Source organism: Ruditapes philippinarum, unplaced genomic scaffold, assembly GCF_026571515.1.
Source record: "Ruditapes philippinarum isolate M1 unplaced genomic scaffold, ASM2657151v2 ctg2043_1_1_1_1, whole genome shotgun sequence".
NCBI classification, from domain to species: Eukaryota; Metazoa; Mollusca; class Bivalvia; order Venerida; family Veneridae; genus Ruditapes; species Ruditapes philippinarum.
In genome coordinates, this window is record NW_026856121.1 from 187692 (window position 1) to 211198 (window position 23507).

A 23507-nucleotide genomic window follows, 5' to 3' on the forward strand; every position below is an offset into this window, starting at 1 on the left:
AAAGAAACATAAAACAATATCCGGTAAGTATTTATGTTCAAGAATTTAAAGTTAGTTAAAAAGAAAAATACAAAAATCGAAGTCAAAGAACACAATAAACAATCAGACAAAGGTAAAGTATATATATTATTCGCTAAATGGTCATATATAAACAAAATTAATATATCTTATAAATTACAAAGCAGAAATGTATTTATTCAAAAGAAATACATGTATTTACAAAATCTGCACGCAAAAATTTAGTCATGAATTTTCTGTTTTGTCGTTTCAAGATGATGGTCTAATGCACTTCTCTATGGTGAATTAAACTTAAAGCATGTCTTTGTCATATAGCATGTGGCCTCAATCGTATAGTATATAAGTAAGACAGAAGCCAGATGGATGGGGGCAGTTAGATTTATCCTAGATTATAGACGAGGAATTCGTTTTTGTCTCTCTGACATACTATCAGCTTTGATCTTTTCTTATCGCACCACAGTGCAGTTGGCCGCTTTGCACCATTCAATTTATTGAGGACAGTTCCGAAAATCTTCTCACCATCTGCATCCAAATGCAACACGGTGCTGGACTCATATTCACATACAAGCAGGGTTTTGTCCATTGACAAACTTATTCCTCTTGACATCTTTAGCTCCTGTTCTCTTAAGGTAAATAGATGATTACCTTTTCTATCAATGGTTTCGAGACCCCCATAACCATCGACGATAAACAGTTTCTCGCCGTCCGCACTTAAGGTCAACTTTGAAAAGCAAACCAATTCTGCATTTGATTTATATAGAAGATGTTTTCCCGATCCATCACTGTTATACGTGTACACGAATCCTTCATCAGTAACAAAGAATTTTTTCTTATTGTAAATCAGACCAAGAATGGAATGCTCAAGCTCGAAGCTATTTTCTACTACCAAGTTGTCCTTGACATTCATTATCTGTATTGTTTTTCCCCATAACCCAACGGCTGCCTGGTTGTTTTCCATATAACACACGTCATATGGTGCATTAGGAAGCTCAATCTGGGTGACGAAATTAAATGTGCTGTCGAACTTCTTTAGACGTTTGTTGTTTTCATCAATGAATAGAAGGTCTCCATTTGGGAGGGCGCAAATTCCATTGATCCAGCATATTGCATCATCAAGTTCCACTCTGGCATTATATTCTTTGACATCTGTCTTAGCATAGTTGATTTTCTCAGCCTGTGTTGTCTGTCTAAGTCCAGGACATGCTCTATAAAGATATATTATTGTGTAATTTTATCAGAGGGCAATTTCAATAAAAATGAACATTTTTGTATCTAAGATGTAGAAGTTTATGTCAATAAAGCAAATATGCAATGGGCATAGATTTACATGGGCATCTGCATTCAGTTTGTGGCACGCAACATTGAAATAATTTGACCGACTTTAGTTACAACGTTACGTTGCCATGCAGCAACATTCTGAAGTATATATATTCGAATCGTAATTTGGAACAGTGTGTTCCAATTATGGTGTCTATATGATTTTATAAATGTAATGTAAGTTATCATCTATCATCGTTTCAATACAATTTGTGAAATTATAGAATCATAATTACTGTTATCGAAATAAATTTAAATATCTGCATAAAATAAGAAACAAATTAGAATATATTAAAAAAGGACCAAAAATTATTAAAGCGCTGTTCTTTATATTTTGTACATTATATTATCATGTTTCAGCAGATTTGACAATAAATGAATTTTGTTTCAAACCTGTGATGCCGCAATGCGCAGATATGACAACAAAACTGCTCATCGTCGTTACAAAACATCACGATAGGGTGTGCATGGCCAGATCTACAGCTCAAATCATCATACGTGCCTATAACCAAACCTTGTTCACCTTTTATAAAAGGTAATTACAACTTTATTTGACAAGAAAAAAAAACAAAAACATTCAGTGCAAAAGAGAGATTTATCTCTTACTTTTTTCTCAGGGTAATTAAATCTTCGACAGCGAAGAAGTGCATATACCTTTAATTATATATATTTTGAAAATGATTACGCAAAGAATAAGAGTGTTTTAAATCATTAAAAAACTGTTACTTTCTGTGTTATCTAAGCTACACGGCAAAGAGCAGAAAGGAATGAAAATATTGTTGACTACATTACATGTATTTGTATTAGATTAATTTTGGTATATCTTTAATTGTTCTATGATTAATTTATTTTTACCTCAAATATGTTTATAGTTTACTTACTCAAATGATTTTCTGTTTCTGTTATACTTGATTCCATTACATGACATTTGACGTGAATGTTTCCTCCAAATTCTTTCTTTAAAGTTTCCGAAATGTCGGTAAGTACAGCTTTGAAATCTGACGCAAACAATTTTTTCAGCACCTTCTTCATGGACCGGGCACTGGCACATTTAATATTTAAAAGGACATGGTTGTATAAGACTTCATGAATAGAGGCTCCGTCAATACTTTGTATGATTTTCGTGAGATTTCGTGCAGCGTCCACCATCGCATCGCTCGTTATCCTGATTACATTTGGTCTTTGATTCTGGGCAACTTTTCCAAGGACCACGTGGAAGGCATTTAATAATAGAAGTGTTCCTTTGGTGACATTCTCGGCCTTCTGAGAACGAATTTCTATACGTGCCTCAATAACTGGAGAGAGAAAAAGGCATCATAATCATCAAAAATCGTGGACCTTGTTTTTGAAGACTTTGTTTTCGTCCAAGTTTATATCAAGTTTATATTTGTTACTTAGTATATTTATATTTTGAATTTTGATTGTCCAATTTGATGTCACATCGCCTTTTTGATAGCTGTGGACTTTTATTTAATCCAACTTTATGTCATACTTTCTTTTATTACTTTGTAAATTAATACTTTTGATAACTTAAAGTTGTTGTCTTTGTTTTAAGCGGACTTTGTTTTGTTGAACTTTATGTCACCCGTTCTTTACATACTTTTGAAAGTATATCAGTACTTTAATTTTAAAAACCAATGATAAACGTCTGACGCCGGTTAAGCTTTAGACATGGAAAATTCTAACAATGTGTTGTGCTCACTGTGACATAATAAGCTGCATCCCAAGTAAAGAGCAAATGTGAATATTGCTATTCATCATATAAATGTTCAGACAAACTCGCTTAGAATTCTATCAACATTTGTTTATCTTCAAGAAATATTTTATAAGAGTATCAAAATGATATATTCTTACCAATATTCAAAATACTTATGAAAAGATGCCCATTGTAGACTCACCCGCATTAATAGACGGACAAACGAAAATAACGAGTTTTTCTTTTTATCAACGAAATATAAACAAAAACTAACAAGAACAACATACCATGCTCATATGCAAAGTCGATACCTTCTTTCAGCCTAGGTTTTGTCAGTGATTCCTCGAACCTTCGCAACATAAATTCGTACTCTGAAACGAAACATTAGATAGATCTAAACAGTTATCTAATGTTTTAGGTGATATTGAATCTGAATTCCTTAATAAATTGATTTCTGGATCTGATTAATAACGTCTTTATTATTAATATGAAAATATGTTTAAATTGTCCAAGAACGTATAAACACATGTTTGAAGAATGAGAATCAAATTTGCCAAATAAACACACACAAAAATCTCCAAAACATATTTGACATTAGAAAACCAACATATTGAATACGTTTCGACCCCCTACCTTTCATTTCCTCAATTGGATTCGATGTGTTTTTCTCATGTTTTAGTCGTTTGGCCTTGACACTGCCATCAATTTCTGCGACCATTTTGTTATCGTATTCATGACAAGCTCTGAGGCGTACCATTAGTTCTGCAATTTCTGCATGAGCTGAATCTTTTATCAGATCCTGGCATCTGTCATATGTTTCTTGGCCAATTTTCGCAGACAAACTGAGTAGAACCACGACGAGGTCTGACATGTCACGGGTAAATTCATGCTCCTCGTAGACTGCCAAATATCTATGAATCAGATCATTGCGGGAGTAACCAAAGGACTTTATTTGGATGCGCTCATGAAGGGTCAAATCTTGCCCGAAAAGATCTAGAAGAATTTCCGACAGTAAACCAATGTCCCATGATTCTAAATCCGTATTGACGTGACCTTTTGATGGATAGAGCTTCTTAAATTGACTATCATGTTTGAACAATTCACGCATATCGTTTTCCTTTGCTGTTAAGATATCAGACAATGATTTCTTACAGGTGTTTAATTCTCTGTTAATCAGACTTCTCAGCACAAATGGGACCCCTTCTCCCAACAACAGCATATACCGCAGGTGATGTTCACCCCCGGAAGATGACATACTTGTCTTTAAATGTTCTGAAAATAATAAAATGATTGGTATATGGGACCCAATCACGTAATGATCGGTTCAGTAAAATCTTTCTACTTCTTTTTTTTTAAATTTTTTACACGATTTATTAACAATATAGTCAAGCTCGGTATGTTGTGATAAAGAATTTTCATCATTTTCTGTAGTTGGTTTAAACATATTTTATTTAGAATATTTGTACATGTGTAGATAACAACATAACAATAATTATAGATTTTGGCCGAAAGCAGAAGCTTATAGAAGCCATTATCTAACAATAACAATCTTCAATGTCTGTGGTGGTTGTAATAAACAAGTTACCAAAAAAAACGCATTTGATAATTAATTAATTCGCATTAATGCAAGATTGAAAAGGAAAAATGAAATGTTAATGGTAAGGACAAACTTTTAGTAAGTTTTGACAAAAATTAAGTAAAAAACTACAGAAAACAACTTAAGAAAAAAAAAACACAAAAAGGAAATTAAAAAAATAAAGATAAGGACAAGAAAAGAATATAAGCAGCATAGCAGTAGCAGTCAGACATTATATAAATCGTTTCGTAGAATCAATATAAAGGTATACAGACTTGAAAAGCTCTACGTTTTGGTTGTTTGAAAGGGAATTAGAACCATGCAAAAGCAGAGTGTGAGTTATGATCAAGGATCTATCCAGCTGTATGATGTTCCTATAGAGGATATCTCGCATATGTTGATACAAAGGACAGTTTAGAAGAAAATGACACACTGTTTCTGTTTGACCACAGGCGCATGTGTTTGATTCGGAAATATTTTTTCGGAAAAGATCATCATTTAAGGAACTACAGGCAAGTCTTAAGCGAGTATGCAGGATTTGAAGTTTGCGAGGCCCTGTGGTTAAAATAATTAGGGGTTTGTGTGGGTTTGAAAGGAGTCGCTTGAATTGTTGTAAAGATTCTGATGATTTGTATTCTGAGGGAGCGTGTTCCAAGAACGGATGCTAGACGGGATGAGAGAGTTTTGATTAAAAGGATGTTCGACATAGATAGGAGGAATATCAGAGGATTTCTTGAAGGTGTATCTTCGTTTTGACGTGTTGGATAAGAGTGTGTAAGTAAGTAGGACCATAAACTATTTCGAATTTTGTAAATAAAAGACCAGTTTGTGATTACTACGTCGAGTTGATAATGATTCCCATCCTAGTCGTCATAAAATTTTCAAGAGAACAAAGTTTAGTAGCACCTGTGACTATTCTGGCAGCCTCGTTTTGAATCATATCTAATTCATGCTTTTCGCTAGCTGAACAATTATCAAAAAGTATATCTCCATTACTCTAATAATGGACGGACTAAATGTCAAATATAATGTTTCTAATGTATTTCTGTCGAGTGTAAATTTTAGACTACGGAGAATATTGATCCTTGTCCAAGCTTTGTTTTTAATATATTCTAGATGATTTGACCATGAACAATCGTTTGATAGAACAACTCCTAAATGTTTGTGAGAAGAAGCTTCAAAAATTTTATGTAGTTAAAAATTAGCTGTGAAATAAATGAAATAAAATCGATATCTTAGATGCAGAAAAAATTGTAAATAAAAAAAAAATATTCTATTCAAAACAACTTTATTGATCCGGGTTCTGCTTGACAACGTATTTTGCTAGTACATAAATGAAGAATGTCATATCAGTCGTTCACATATTAGTACATGTACATGTAGTTATTTTCAACAACTTCTTAAAAAGAATTTATCTTGTAACCGTATCACGAACTTAAACTTTTGGCAGAAACTCACGATAAACAAGTTGTGACGGGTCAATCTCCTGATCAATATAATAGTAAAAAGGTTATGTTTGGTTTAAACCTCTTGAGATTGGAAAATCAAATAAACAATGGACAACAATCAATAAAGTAAGATTTTCACCAACTGAACCATTACACACATTACCTATGAGGTCACGTTTTATCATCAAAACATTTCAGTCCATTTGAACTTGAGATAAAACACAGCTTTTTATTACATCTCCTATATAATTTATCCACTTTTATGAAAACTCATACTAAAATACAGTGATTTAGAATTAAGATCAACATATTTGGTATAATTTATGAATATTTTTCATCAGTTAAATTAATTAAGAAATTTTTAAGTGTTGTCAAAATAATCGTGCATTTAATGTTTGGCTGCTTAACTAAGGAAAATCGCCAGTCTTTATTTAGATAGTGTTATTAATCTTAAATATAAGACAGCACCAATAGAAATATTTGTTTAATAGCGATCCATATTTGAAAATGACGTTGATCTATTATAAATGACGATAGTTCATTCTAATTCTGAATGACCTAAGTCCTCATCAGTATCTGTCAGTTGTGATTCTATGAGCGACCACATACATCCTCATAAGCACCGGACTGTAGCTTCTATTTATTCTACCACTTTATCTGAAGACTACAACCACAAGTTGAAACAAAAGTTGTCAACATTTACTTGTGTTTAATTGAAAATTAATTTACTAATTTGGCACCAATTAAGAACAGTAGTTACTGTAATATTCCTATAGTAAATCGTAATATAATACGATTCATAACTCGGATAAATTTTTTTTGTTATAACTGCTATGAACATAAACAATATTAATGTCCTTTTTGATGTATATATTGTACAAGTACAACAATAACAAAAGAAGTCATAATTAAGAAATCTGAGACAAAAGTTATAGTATCCAAATCGTATCAATTTACTACATGGTTGTTTTCAATAAAAATTAGTCGAGCGGTATGTTAAACAAGGTTGTAATTTTTAATTGGTGATCGATCAATGACATATATCCGATATGGTGACAAAAATAAAATATTTAAAATAGATTTTAAGTCTGTAATGTTTACTCTTGTAATGTATTAAAATTTCAAATTACATATATTTGATATGGTATTATTGTTTTGTTTTACAAATCAGTTATATATACTTACATTGTATAATTTATTAGAGAACATTATTATATAGAATCATTAAAAAAGACATTAATTTTTGTTATTGAAAATCAATGTTAATGTAATTATAGACCTGTACCGTACATTTATAGAACTAAATGTATTACAATAAACACTTTAAAATAGAACCTGTAACAATTCTTATTCGGTAACAAAATGTCATGGTATTGCTTTAATCGCGGACAGATTATTATTTAAGAAATAAATGAAGAAAACAATAAACGCTCGTCTATCTTCATTATTGTAAATGCAACTTGCTAACATTTATGCTTTTTTAAATAGCAAAACTAAACCATATCAATTCTGAATAATATACAATATATGTAAAAAGTAAAACTCTTAATGATCATTTTCGATCAAGAGTCAGTTTGTCAGTTACGGCATTTAGTAGAAAGACTCTAGCAATCATCTCTAAATAGTAATTAATGACTGATATAAATCATTCTCAACTTTTCAAATCTGTTGTTTTTAATTGCAAAAAGTATTTATGTATTTCATATAAATTATAAGTATTGATGATATCATTTTTTAAAGACACCTTGTAATATCAACTTATATATCATCACTTTAAGACAAATGGAATAAATATTTCTTACCTGATCTGGTCTTACAAAGACCTCTCAATCCAATTAAGGCTATGCACTTCACTAAATATTGTTATAAACACGAGATGGGAATAAAGTGTGAATGATCTACGAAGAGATTGTCCATAAACAGTTCAGTTTTAAAAATAGTTTAGTTTAAAAGTTTATATTGATCAAATCAATACCTGTTGAACGATTAAAAACGTTAGCATTTCACGATATTATACAAATAGATCGATCGTTCGAGTACAGAAGTGACGTGATAAACGCGACTTGTTTACAGCATTCTCCCGTTTTAAAAGCAGTGACTATCTATCTATTTTGAAAGTTATTATAAACACGTAAATACGCTAGAGTGTGCTTTCAATTGAGCTTTATTTAAAATGGTTAAAAGGGTAGCTAACTTAAAGGGACTTCACTGAGGTTTTTTGACAGAAGTGACGTGATAAACACGACTTGTTTACAGCATACTCCCGTTTTAAAAGTAGTGACTATCTATTTATTTTGAGAGTTTCGATAGAGTGTGCGTTCAATTGAGCTTTGTTTGAAACGGTTAAAAGGATAGCTACCTAAATATAAATAATTATAAGAACATGAAACAAGACCAAGAGAAGCAATTAATGAATCTGTTTATTCTAGAGTTAATCAGTCGTGCATAAAGCGGTAAACAAATTTTATCCTTCACTGTTGTAACATTTGCTAGAAAACTTATTCACTGAAAGAAGACTTCAAATAATTGTTCAGTTCAAATAATTGTACACGTATCGAATTTATCTAATTTAAACATTATGTATACCATTCTACAATCGAACATATTTGCTATCTTCTTTTGTTTGTTTTGTTTGTTATTCATACGATCGAGTTTATGATTGTTCGATTATGAAGTTATTTTATATAAATTTTGGGTGGCTTTTACGTCTTACCAACACAATATAGGTCATAATATTATGGCGTCTTTCCAGCTTTACTGGTGTAGGAACACCTCAAGTGGATTATTTCAGGCACGAACGTGCGCCTGAGTAAAATAGCGACGTTCATGAAAGAATCCATAGTCTCTGTCAGGATTGCACCCACATTGGTAAGGTGCAAGTGGTTTGAAATGAACGACCTTAACCACTCGGCCGAGAGATTGTGAAGAAAGCTAAAGGTAAGATACTCACTGTCGAATTGGTTCCTAATAATTAACAACAGGCTTAAAGAAGCAACAACTTTCCCATGACAAGGTTGGAAACTAAGCTTTTATTACTAAGTAATTCAACGTTTGAAGGAAATATGGTTTATTTGTTTGCACATAAAATGCAATATTCATAAAGTTTTTCCGGTCAAAGGCCGGTCTGTTTTCAGATTGACCTCCTGTAAAATTTACAGGAAAGAACTGAATATAAGACGAGTATTCATTGGTCATTTTAAAATTTCAAAAATGAAACTGGGGAATCTCATTGGCCATTCTAAAATAAAATGTAAACGATAGTTCTAAACAATAATGTAAAGGTATGAAATAAAATGTAAATGATAGTTCTAAAATAAGATATACAGCACAGGTCTTTAACTTTCTAGTTAAATTGCTCAGATACTTACGTTCTGTTTAACAATACCTCTTGTATTCAGGTCTCATTACATTTTTAGTGAACAGTTTATTTTATGTAAGAACTTAGTGAGTTTATTTTACACAAGAGATCTAAGTTTTAAATTTTGTCCAAAATAATGTAAATAATATCAAAAATTATCAGGAACGATTAGTTTATGATGTTCAATAAGTGTTTAATATTTTATATGATTACTAATGTGTTCAATTAATACACTGGTTATAATTATTATATTTTTTGCATGTTAATCAAGTATTTTTAAAAAAAAATTGATTTACCGACTGCGTAGGTGTTGGTGTTAGAAACTGAGTTCACTTGCCGAAACACGACAGGTTTGTTTAGAAACATATACTTCTTAAAGTGTTCATTTTTCAAGATTAATAAAGTAGACTGAAATAGGAATCCCTATAGAAAGCCCAACGCGACAAAATTGAAAATGTTGCAGGCCCGATTTGATTGAGCCTGTTCATGGACGGAACTGTCAAGTGCAAATACCGTCCACGCCCCCTAGCACCGGCTTAAACAAAATTCAACATTAAACATGAACTGGTAAAATTTAGAATTTTTAATCATCCGCAGATGTGCCCATATGGCGCTTATCATGGAACCTTCACTGTAACACGTTAGTGCCATTCCATGAAAAGCGGCATATGGTCCCCAGGTAAAAAAAATGCGTGTGCCCTAAACGAAAAAACAATGGGCGGAACTAAATAAAATGGAATTTTGAAAGGGGATCTGAGGTTATGAAGCCTGCATATCACAGATATAACGTCAAAAGACAAATTTAAAAAACAGGCCTCATATCCTAAGGGTGATTCAACAGTATTCAAGTGAGGAATACTGGAACCACTCAACAAGAAAGATGCCGAATAGAAAGAACTAAAATACCACAAGCACAACAATAAAGTCGTGCTGAACGATCTTTAAGGATCGGAAATATAACATCCCTGATTGAATATACAGAGTGACTTTTTACAGCCTCCACACGGCACAAACAACGCTGATGTGGCGATAAAATAGAGTGAAATAAGAATCCCTAAAGAAAGCCCAACGCGGCAAAATTGAAAATGTTGCAGGCTCGGTTTGATTGAGCCTGTTCAACCCTACAAGAAATTATTATGTAATTATTATGTAAGCTATGCTAATATTTCTATATGACTTTGCATGGAAAACATAGAAATAACATATACAAGTGAACCAGTTTTACTTCGGCAGACAAAACAGCTAGAAATACAATATTTTTAAAGTTATTTTTATTAGTAATCAGCATTTTCTTTTTACTTTTTGTTATCAATTTTGACCTATGCATTTTTTTCAATCTAATTAAGTTCTTCAAAATAGTTATATATATAATAGTAATACAATAACAAACAAGATGGGAGAAGAAGTTTTGATTTCATTTTCACGAGGTGTTTAAATAGTTCAATAAAAATCAAATTGGAATTTATGTTCTAAACTTTTATCATTTCAAGGTTAACGTTATATATACCGATATTACTATATATTTTTTTTAATTTGACATCTGTTTTTTAATTCTGCAACTTTATTTGGCGTCTATTTCGTGTAACCATCGAATGACAGGAGACGTAAATCAGTTTTCCTGAAGCCATTTTTTTCTACTGTGTATAAAGGGGTAATCCCTTGGAAGGCAATGAAAACAACCATAATATGTGAAAATTGCAGAGTCAGTTCGAGTTTGTTCATGAGAAATAATGCAATGTGCAATGTTCATCTGTCACAAACCCTAACACCAGCATAAGGGATTATTCAGTCTTCCACACTAACGTCCTGGAAACAATGATTCCGAAGGACAAGAAAAACATGAACAAAGGAATTGAAGTACGGGGCTACGTTTAACAGCTGCCACAATTCACTTGATACCTTCTGTTGTGAATAATAAAAATCTGGAAATGGAGTAAGGAAAGGAGAAAGTTAACGCTGTTCTGCTGTAACTTTAAAGTTCCACAATTGGGATAATTAAGTCCATTTCTTTTAACATTAAAAATTGAATCATTACTCCTCGACATTGAAGATTGGATAATGACTGCTAAACAAGCGCATGACAGAGATGATGGGTAAGAGAAATGTGAAAGTAGTATTGCCTTAGAAGAATTAGATACTTTGCAAACGATTATTGACAATATCAATTATAGCAATGTAACACCACTCTTTAACGCAGAAACCCATTGACACCTCATACTTTTCCATTTATATCTCGTATTCAGGACTCATTTATTTATAACAGTATTATTATGGAACTTCTTTCTCGCAAATAGGATAAACACCGTCGGTTTGCAGACCGTGTAGGCACGTTACATCGTCAAATTTGTAACCAAATATATCAGATATCCATATACAATGACTTGACTGAGGCCAGTCGGGCAAGTCAGGATACCAGAAATAACTTGTCATCGGAATTGCCTCATTATCAGCCGTTTTATAAGCATCAGTAGCAAAAGGGTCCGAGGCGTTAGCATTGCTTCCATCTATCCAATAACTGTATCCGTGTATACCTGTCAAATAAAGTGCTACGATTAGAGAGAGGAACTCAGTCATTTTTATTGTTTACATTTCGTATATCAGCTGATTATATTTATTTATCATAAATTGTTATATATTATTCTATTATAATTCCGATATTTGCCCGTTGTATAGTAACAAAAAGAGGTGATTTATGACAGAATGAATCACCCTGTAGTATGTATTATTTTCATGATATAAAACTGCGACAACTCTCATAGATATGCATTGTCACATAAGGACAAGATAGTAGACAAGATGGTACTTTAATGTACTCAAACGTAATATCATATCCAAACCATGATATAATCTGAAATAGGTCTAGCGTTCATTTATTTTCAACAGAAAGTAATATATCAAACTAATATATGTTATTCAATTTGATGCTAAATAATTTATAGGTAAAATTGTCTTACTTTCACATTTTGTCAGATTATTTCTTACAAAATCCATTTTTTCTTCTGTCAGTATCTTTAACAGTCTCCCTCCAATGGAAGTACAGGACAAAAGTGCGTCTGGCTGAGACACCTTTGTTGTTCTCATTAACCTGTAACGAAAACATATAAATATATTAGATGATAAGACTATAGAGTCAGCATAAGTTAGGCGTGAACATATTCCGGAAGACTAAGACATGGTAGTATCCCCAATATTCCCGCATTTGTCGTCCTTAAAGCATGTATCATAGCATCAAATCGAAACACACACATAAACATTCGTGCGGGCACGTATTAGCATGCATCCGTGTTGTCGTGTAATGTGGTTTGTCTACGTGAATGTACTCATATGTATTATATCAACACATTTTAGCCATATTTTTCATTTTTCGGAGAAAACAAATCGTATTTGGTGAAATCAAATAATTATGATTAAACGTTGAAGAGTTAAGGTAAAATATACACTCTTTTAATCTAATTGTCAATTTAATATCAGCACCAGACATAAGGTCACATTTTACATTTGACTTACTTAAACATATATACTGTGCCATCTGTTAATCTTGCCTCAGCCCAGTTTCCATCATTCTGAGGACATTCAATGAAGTACTCTAAAACCAACAATCAATCATGAGTTAGTTAGGTTCAAAACATATTAAAAAAAAAAGATCTCTACAGTGCAATTTGCTGTTACATATGCATAACTTGTACAGGGAACACTAATCTGTCAGTCGGCACACTCTATTTACAGTAATATATGTACTGTTTATATAAGTATTTGCAGTATCAAAAATGCAAACAATCGCCGTTCAGCCAGGTATTCAAAAAACAATTTTAAATGAAATAGATTCCTTTCTGAACAAAAAGCTATTGTTTCTCATTTTAAGAGAAATATTTCGAATAATATTATGTCCCCCACAGGAATCTACACACTGGTCACTACAAACCCCATAAGGTTTGAGGCCACAGAAGTGCAGCCACCGTTTATTCCTGTGTCACTATGATTGTCCCCTTATATCCCATCAACAACTTATGTCACTATGATTCATCCCCTTATACCCAATTAACAACTTATGCCACTATGATTTATCCCTTATATGCCATCAACAACTTTGTCACTACGATTTATCCCCTTATATCCCATCAAGAACTTTGTCACAATTATTTATCCCTTATATTCAATCAGTAACTTTGTCTCTATGATCTTCTTATATCCCATCAACAACTTAAGCACTATGACGTATCCCTTATAACCCATCCACAACTTATGCCACTATGATTTATCCCTTATACCACATCCACAACAACTTTGTCACTATAATGTGTCCCTTATATGTCATCAACAACTTTTTCACAATGATTTATCCCCTTATATCCCATCAAAAACTTTAGCATTATGATTTATACCCTAATATCCCATCAACAACTTGTCACAATGATTTATCCCCTTATAACCCATCAACAACTTTGTCACTATGATTTATCCCCTTATAACCAATCAAAATCTTAAGCACTATCATTTATCCCCTTATATATGTCATCAACAATTTTTTTCACCGTGATTTATCCCCTTATATCCCATCAACAACTTTGTCACAATATTTTATCCCCTTATATCCCATCAACAACTTTAGCACTATGATTCATCCCCTTATAACCCATCAACAACTTTGTCACTATCATTTATCCCCTTATATATGTCATCAACAATTTTTTTCACCATGATTTATCCCCTTATATCCCATCAACAACTTTGTCACAATATTTTATCCCCTTATATCCCATCAACAACTTTAGCACTATGATTCATCCCCTTATAACCCATCAACAACTTTGTCACTATCATTTATCCCCTTATATATGTCATCAACAATTTTTTCACCATGATTCATCCCCTTATATCCCATCAACAACTTTAGCACTATGATTTATCCCCTTATAACCCATCGACAACTTTGTCACTATGATTTATCCCCTTATATCCCATCAACAACTTGTCACCATGATTCATCCCCTTATATCCCACCAACAACTTAAGCACTATGATTTATCCCCTTATAACCCATCAACAACTTTTCCCCTTATATCCCATCAACAACTTTAGCACTATGATTTATCCCCTTATAACCCATCAACAACTTGTCACCATGATTTGTCACCATGATTTATCCCCTTATATCCCATCAACAACTTTAGCACTATGATTTATCCTTTTATATTCCATCAACAGCTTATGTCTAACAAACATTGACATGAATACGGACAATAATTGCATATGTTACTATAATTAGTAATAAAATTGCGTTTTTTTTTTCTCAATATACACGTTACGTTATTGACAACTGCATCGCAAAAAATGACCGTCGAGAATAAGTTGATAGATTTAGATAATCTAATCGGACAACAATAGTAATAAAAATAGGTTTACTATAATTAGTTATAAAAATGCAATAACAGGTCATTACATAGGGCAAGTGCGCCTTAAGTCCATTTTGGCACACTTGGTTCAAAATTGCCCTCGGGCTAAAGCCTTCGGGCAAATAAGTCACCAAGTGTGCCAATATGGACTAAAGGCACACTTGCCCCATGTAATAACTTCTACATATTGACACCACATTTTGTTTTCGTCATCTTACCTTCCGTTTTTACGTAGTACTCAGTATTCACAGATGTTTGTAAGTCATAGTTGTCCTGGAATGTTGAGTTGTGAAGCTGACACATTTTATCATCGTGTTTGTAGAAATAACTAACGCATCTTACGTTTTCATTACACACATAGCCGCAATGTATAACACTAGCAGCTGGCTGCATGTTCATGTACCCTGTTGCTTTAATGGTGTCAGTGAGAGAAGAATTTTTCACAAACTCGTACAGTCTTTTCCCGTCTATGGCAGTAAAGTTCAAAACTACACAAAATAAAATCAAATAATATTTCAAAATAAGTAATGCAAACTAATTTGCCGTATAGATAATTAGCATATACTGTTAAAATAACATTTTTTCTGAAGATTTAACATATTGTAAGATTATTATATAAAAACATATTGTAAAAACCATACTGATACTCAAAAATGTATTTACCAATGAGCAATACGAAAAATGTTCTTTCAGGTGACATGGTCATATTTCGAATGTTTCGTAGATCTTCTCAATTACTGTGACAACTTTGCTCTAAATTTATTTGGACGGTGTCATACGGTTGGAAACGTGCAAACTGAATAATAGATAATTGACTGATGCCGTTCAGATGACAAAGAAGATAAATGTCACGGATGAAGGTATCTCTATAAGGTAAGTCTCATAAAGTTTGTCCTGAAAACAAAAGATACTCGCATATACTGTTATAAATAATTGATTGTATTAATTGAATGATACAAGTTACAATATTTAGCACGCGAAAAGCTTAATAAAACAAATTCACTTGATTTTCAAAATGCCATCTAATTGAACTTTTCGTGCAAAAATTTAATACTTTGACAAGATTGAATAAAATCACAATTCCCCGATGTTATCAATGTGTAAGGTCGGTTGTTAAAGTTGTCCAGCACCCCATATTTGCTTTAAAAAAATACAAATGTATTCATAAAATAGTCACCTGGAGGGTTTACTCCTCTTTTGTTTTGTTCACATATACATCCTTTTTTTAATCAGAAAGTAAGGACCTCGGATATTTGCCAATACAAAAACCATTACATTTAAGAGAAGGTTAGAAATTTAAGTTTGGCTTCCTATAAAATCTACAGGGAAGAACTGAATATAAGTAGAATTTTGATTGGTCATTTCAGAATTAGGAAAAAGGAAAATGACTCAATGAACTTTCAGCACCATAGCTTTATATTACTTTGCACATACAGTGATGAGCAGTACATGCACAACATGTTTATTAGTTTACTTAAAATTGAACAATTAAATAATTGCATTGAAGTCTTTTCATCATTTTGATATAATTCATGTATAGAATTGTATGCTTTGTTTGTTTGTTTCATTTTACGCCTTTTCCCAACATTATTTCAGTCATAAAGGCGGGTAGTTTCCTAACCATCGTTCCTGGAGAGTTACACCAGTATTAGACTACCTTCCTCCGCGCTAAACTACCAAAGCATCCCCCGGGGATCGAACCCACGCCAGAGAGGTAACTGGATTAGAAGTCATCGACTCTAACCCCTCGACCACGGAGGTGGCTTGCAATAGGACATTTAATTACATATATAGGCAACACTTTATGTGATTCGTTTTGAATTCTCATTGTAGATAGTGTGTTAGACATTGTAAGATAAAATGTTACGATTATCTTATCTCTATGACTTTTAAAAAGGACTTCATTTGAAACAATTACATACTGTATGTACATGATAATGATGATTAGTTTGGCGTTGATATTTGTTCTCTTTATTGAAAGTAAGTACTTTCTATTTTAATCTTAACAATAAAAAAATTGTTCACAAACCTTTGTGAAAGTGTGGAGTTTACTGTTTTCATTCATTCATGCTCCGCCCACCCCAAATAAAAAAATAAACTCCAGTGTTATTTTTGTACCTGTTAATAAATTGCAATCAGGTTTTCTTCACTCTTGATCAATAAATGATATTAAACGCGTATTTGTCACCAAAAAGAATTTCTAAGAAATTATAAAATTATAGATTGCCAATAAGAACATTCGTCAAAGTAAATGTATAAAAACCAGGAATTTGAATTTGGAGCTGTGTACTAATCCAATAAAATCTATATTGTATTCAACAATGTATATTGGCTTTTTTATGTCATTGCAAAGTTAACCTATTGTTTACATCACTTCGCTGCTTGTATCATTGCCTTTTAAATATCGTTTGCACTAATTTATACTCATTGATATATACATTTGGTATGACAAACTAGTGTTATATTGTGGCAATTAATTATTTGACATTAAAAAATAAAGTTTTATACACAAGTTATGGGTCTAGACCTACATCAAATGAAACCTTTATCTCGTGAAATTATTTCCAGTCCCGTCATGTCAATAACCGTAGTGAAGTCCTTTTAACATTGATTTCGTTTCTAAAATGATGATGGACTCACATTTACCATATTTGATCAAATTAATATGTTCAAGGTTCAGTTTATGCGGATACAAGTTGTCCAGATGCATGGGTAGCATACAAGGGTTCATGTTATCTGTTTGCTCACGACCAGTCGCAAACCTTTACAGAAGCTGAGGTGAGAACTTTTCTAGTTTATTATATACTACTGCTGTAATAAAAACAGAATTTGGACGTTTGGCGTTGTATAAACACTCAAGTTGCCCAGTGTAGGGTAAATCTTTTATGATGGACTTGATAACCAAATAAAAGTATGTGGTGCATTACAAGATTGTTGTTAACATCGTTGTTGCTGTTTAAACTACCGGGAGACATTGCCATTTGTAAGATTTATAAGCATTGAACATAAATATACTTGCTGGTTAAGGACTTTACAAGCTTGGTTTTCCGTGATTATGCAAGCAGCGATATGGTGTACAAATTTAAATCTGTTGTGAAACCAGTTTTTACAACATCACACCATACAATCGGATACACAACTGTCAGATAAGATGACAACAGTGATATCATATTATACATATAATATGATGGTCGGAGGGAATTATATGTGAGGATCTCTTCAACTTTTACATCCATTTACTTTATCAATTTGTTTTTATCAGTCCAAATCATGGTTTCATATAATCACGTTATTGTTGTTACGATATAAGCTAGAGTTATAATAAAGATAGCAGCATATAAAATTTTTAATGTAGATATTAAATACGGATAGTGCACAATATCAACAAATCGCGTAAATCGTTAAATAAAACAGCAACATTTTAAAATATTTTATTTGTGGTCATTTATTGATACAGCTGCAAACAAAAGACTATTAATATGATTCTTTGCGGATATGACCAGAAAGAATGTTCACAACAGAATGAAGCATTTTCATAATACATAAAATACATTTGTAGTATACATAACCTTTGTTTTACTTTCGAATTGTTTAACCTAGATTTGTTCTTATTGGCTTTTGAACTTTTATTCATATTTTCATGGAAAAGATCTATAAAATGATGCAACTATAGTCTGATGCATACAATAAGATCTATGGACCAACATTAAGTAATACCTGGGATGTATGTAAACAATGGAAATCCCATTAACGATGCAACCCAAGACAAGTGGATTGACAACAAGCGCACATCGACCAGCATAAATTAGCTTGAGTTCGTCATTCCCAGAGGGTTCTCGATGAGCCGAATGACAGACTTTAGAACCCTCTTTATCTAGAATAACCCGTGTATCCTATACCTTGTATGTTCAGATGATTGTACATGTATATGTTCTAAATAAGCAGTGTTCTTAACTTATTTACCCACCGTGTTTATCTTTAACAATATAAAATGTCTCTCATACGTTAAAATGATTATTTATTTTTCATGATTTATAAACACTGGTATGAATATTCAATATTTATTGCAATTGAATTTTGTTGAGTGCATACCAAATTTTAATTTTGTGTAAAGTAAAGTAGTTTGCCATGACGAATTATAAATTAAAGTGTCTTTTATATAATAAATGTGTTTTCTCATATTTGTTTGATGATACCATAATTTATAATTGTAATTTCAGCATTTTTGTAATCAGCATTCGTCTCATCTTGTACATATTAATGATGTTCACGAGAACAACTTCCTTCAACAATTTCTGACCCATTTCACTTGTAAGTTTTCCATTTCCTTGTGGTTGCATGTATAAATTGGGCATTTTCTAGTGGTCGCATTCATAAGTCAGGTGGTTTAACATGTATACATTTCAAAATAAATTTGAATCTTTACATATCCAGAAACACTCCATTTTTCAACTTCTTTCACAGTTATTGATAAATCGATCTTGTGAAAAAGTTACTAAGAACATTACAAGTACATATATTAGTTTGATCATATACATGCATAATCTTATTTCAAAGTTAACATTCTGAAGCTTAAAAGTAGTATAAGTTCGCGCATCGGTTGATAATACTTCGGATTTTATGGTAAACATTCAACATTTTTATAATCTTTGATAAAATTAATCTTACTTGCTTCTTGATAAATCCACATGACAGATTAATTTAACTATGAGCAGCGGCGTAGCCGATTGAGTTACACGTCGAAAAAGTAATCTATGGTGGGCTGGACACGTGGGTTCGAACCCGGTAAGGGGCAATCCGTTATATATATTTGAAACTAATTGCTTAGAACGCGTCCATGAGTGTTCAAATAAGTTTATAACTTCCAACACAATTGAACTATAATAATTCATATTAACTAATTTGACATTGGAATTATGTATAGTTTTGTGTATTCTGTAAAAGCAAATGATTGGTGGATTGGACTCTCTGATACAGTCATAGAAAGCGAATATAAATGGATAGACAGCAACACTATAGCTGATTACGTGGAATGGGGACCTCACGAGCCGAACAATAACCACAACGAGGACTGTTGTATCATCAACAGGCAAGAAGGCTTCAAATGGGCAGATGTGAAGTGCTCTCTACAGTTCCAGCCGATCTGCGAGAAAAAGTAAGTAGGAGATAAAACTTCCCCTTTTGAGCATCTCTGTATTCCATCCATGCATCTTTTAAATAAATCTTACCTTAAAAATCTTTTGGTAACATTGCCTTAAGTTATACATGTATACATCATTTAATGATCCTAAGTTCTAATCTAATGCGGAATATGATACTATTTCTTGAAAAGAAACAAATTAAAGTAACTTTTTTTCATTCTTGAAGTAAATGATAATTCTATGAATATTCATCAGAGCCTCATATACTGACTACTCGCCTGAGTCAGATAATTTGAATATTCATTGGAGCCTGATTCACTGAATATTCATCGACATTCTGATACCCAAATCTAATTCACTAAATATTGAACGGTATTCTGATACACTGACTATTAAACTGAACCTGATACAATTTGTTCGTATGTATGTTTTCTAGGCTTAATGAGGGTCCATTCGCCGTTTCAGGCACTGAGAGTACGGAAACTGGACATGTCCCATTCATGTCCTTAAATGTTATTATCAACCAATATGTGACCTATACATTTTGAATTCAGTAATTAATTGAATGATACTAAATAATGTATGCATGCAAGTCGATTTTTGTGATGATACAATTTTGATGCACGGGAGACTAATGAGACCATTATATGCATCATGGAGAAAAATATGGTGTTGCTGCTAAAATAATTTTTTTAGGATAATATATAAGTCTAGAATATTAAAAGGCTGTCCATTCTTTTTATAAATCGAACTTTACAGAAATTTTTAATTGGTCACACGATTTATTTATCGTTCATGCAAAGTTAATGTTAAAATTGAAACTAATTACATGAATTATGGCAAAATTTAAACTTATTTTGACTCACACCTGTTCACTTTAGTTAAAAATCCTTGTGTGGACATAATATCACTTTAATTCTTTCTTATTTTCTAAATGTTGCAGTGTTGCCAATGAGAACGAGATCATAGGATAGCTTCCGTCCTAATTAGCTTCATTTATATATGAAATAATGATATTTCTGCAACGAGCTTGTAATAAAGTTTCATAGCAATTGTGTTTCAATTATCTTTCTTTTACTATAACCCAAAACTTACAAGAACCTAGAACATATACTTATTTGCTTGCGGCTCGAAATTCTCTATGTTTGTATATTGTTACATTATGAGACGATGTGCAGAGCGCAATTATTGAATTGCTATACCCAAGGTCAAGGTCACACTTACAAGCCAAATGTTAGAAAGTCTACAATTTGTGTCTGCCCATAACATCTAAATACTGTAATATTTTTAAGATAACTTGGCAGAAATGATCACCACTATTATACCATTGGCAGAGCAGAATAATCAAGGCAGAAACCTGAAGGTCAGGCTCACACTCAAAGGTCCAATATAAAAACATCTTTTTTTCATGTCCGCTCTATAACTTATTAACAATTCAAAGGTTTTAAAATTACTTGGCACAAATGATCACCACCATTACAACCTGCAGAGCTCAACATTTAGGTTGCTACCCCTAAGGTCAAGGTTATATGTTCTCCATAACTTTTGACTTTATGGAAGATTTTGAATAACTTGGTACAAAAAATCAGCGTGCTGATGATATGCATGGATCAACATCAAGGTCATGGGTTGTAAAAAGACAAGAAGTACACATTCATTACTGCGGAAAGGGATTTAGCTGTCCTTCAAACTGCCTTGTTATTATACAACTCAACTACTAGTATATCACACCATACAATCAAACGGGCAGACAGCAGTTCAAGCGTCGACAGCTGTACTTGTATATACATGTCGTCGCAGAAAACACAATTGACGATCGGTAAGTAGGCATCTATTTTTAACACATTCTAAACGTGTTCGAGTAATCAATGTCAACATCCAAAGGAGCATGCTAACAAATTTCTGACCCTGTGCAAGCTTTACTTCACGTTGACTGAAAATAACCACACTATCCAATGAGATGGGGAATTTTGTTTAAGTCACAAAAACTTATATTTTCTCATTATAATAAATCCTTTTATCATACGATTCGTAAACGTCAACATTTCGTCATTTATATTCCAAACCATACCTTCAAAAATGTTTTTCTGTTAAAGTTATAGGATATTTTAGTTTGAGTGTCATCAAAATTTTAGTAACGTCAACAGCCGTTCGCCTCTTGTTAATGATATCATCGACAGCCATTCATCAGCAAGAATGAATAACGCTGAAACCCGTTCAAGGAATTAAGTGTCTATTATGGTTCATAACTGTTTCTATCAAGCAGGGGAAGAGCTTAACTTTAGTTTTATTTCAAACACTACTTGAAAAAAGCGTCAGAAGCCATAGGTATAGATATTCATTTTATCGAATACGTAAAGGATTGTTTTGTGGCGGCCAGAAACATGTAGTAAAACATTTACCTACAACATCATATGTACATTGCACAAACACTAGTTCAGCAATTTGCGCTCTGTTATTTTCATCACTGGAATAGTGCTCCTAGCATGTACCTTATTATATAGACAGAATATATTTGAAAATCATACTATTAATCATGACGTTTGCTCCATGCCCATTAAAGCAATATGCTTTAAGGCAGGAACAAGTATCAACACTATGACTTTATGATGAAATCACAAGTACAAGTTTGTACATATAATTATCTAAGCGAACGGTTACTTATCCTATCATCGGATGTTGAGCTTAATCCAGGACCCTCTGCAGAGACTCAATCTATTCTTGGTGCCATTGTGGCTTCTAACATTAAAACCTCAAAATAAATTTATGAAGTAAAACATGAAATTCTGTCAGTTAGGTCCGAAATTGTGAATGTAAAAAAATGAACTGTCATCAATGAGAGAAAGTTTAGATACTGTTGAGGATTGTCAAAAACGACAACAGAGAAAGTGAATGAACTAGACAACAGAATGTACAATTTTGAATACTCACATGACATTTAAAAATAGTTTTTGACAGCATCAAAAAATCAAAGTTGCATTTAGTTTTACATCATCAGGGCATTAAAGGTATCTTTTAAGGGCAATAAAAGATATCTATAATTTTGTCAAAACTTGTGTCAGATTGGATTCTAAACATATTGAAATTTTTGAGTGTACAGGGCTGTAATTAAGCCCGATCCTTTTTCTCTATTTATAAATGAACTATATGTTGCTATAGCAACCATAGGTAATGCTGGCTTACAGCTGACACCAGATGCTGTACAAATTATACTTTTACTATTTGCTGATGATGTTGCTTTGACTGCTGATAATGTAAATGGTTTACAACAGCAATTAAATATTTTGTTAAAATATTGTAATGATTGGAAATTCTCTGTTAATATAGAATGTCTAAAATTTTGGTCTTTAGAAAAATGTTGCTATTCATCTCGTCATGAAAAATGGACATATAATAACAACCAATTACAATGTGTTAATGGATTTTCCTATGTTGGAATTATATTTTAGTAGTAAGCTATCAATGCAAAAGATGGCTGAGTATAATGCTAATAAAGCCAAGAGAGTTTTAGTCTTCTTATTATCATCATTGAATCATTTAATGCCAATGTCAAAAAAAAT

The 23507-nt window shown here is 32.4% G+C and overlaps 4 protein-coding genes across 9 annotated transcripts in view; 2 read left to right on the forward strand and 2 right to left on the reverse strand.

The window, feature by feature from the left end:
- The window catches only part of LOC132745445 (serine incorporator 1-like), a 118994-nt gene that overhangs the window by 50102 nt on the left and 45385 nt on the right, over positions 1-23507 (forward strand). The window lies entirely within an intron of this gene.
- Positions 108-8086, reverse strand: LOC132745442 (uncharacterized). The gene is made up of 6 exons (XM_060734361.1): positions 7858-8086; positions 3665-4303; positions 3319-3402; positions 2217-2630; positions 1729-1858; positions 108-1223 (listed from the first exon to the last, which is right to left on the reverse strand). The coding sequence occupies exons 2-6, from the start codon at positions 4284-4286 to the stop codon at positions 398-400; spliced, it is 2076 nt and encodes a 691-aa protein (XP_060590344.1). The 5' UTR covers positions 4287-4303; positions 7858-8086; the 3' UTR covers positions 108-397.
- LOC132745437 (uncharacterized) lies at positions 10831-15760 on the reverse strand. The gene is made up of 5 exons (XM_060734352.1): positions 15470-15760; positions 15025-15294; positions 12921-12999; positions 12368-12498; positions 10831-11944 (listed from the first exon to the last, which is right to left on the reverse strand). Exons 1-5 carry the CDS (start codon positions 15510-15512, stop codon positions 11682-11684), a joined length of 786 nt encoding a protein of 261 aa, XP_060590335.1. The 5' UTR covers positions 15513-15760; the 3' UTR covers positions 10831-11681.
- Positions 16649-21010, forward strand: LOC132745446 (C-type lectin domain family 17, member A-like). 2 transcript variants are annotated; one of them, XM_060734374.1, is made up of 5 exons: positions 16649-16786; positions 17481-17584; positions 19027-19117; positions 19751-19961; positions 20891-21010. In XM_060734374.1, exons 1-5 carry the CDS (start codon positions 16732-16734, stop codon positions 20919-20921), a joined length of 492 nt encoding a protein of 163 aa, XP_060590357.1. In that variant the 5' UTR covers positions 16649-16731; the 3' UTR covers positions 20922-21010. The 2 variants fall into 2 exon arrangements, with proteins under 2 accessions (XP_060590357.1, XP_060590358.1); XM_060734375.1 differs by having other exon boundaries at positions 16658-16786; positions 17487-17584.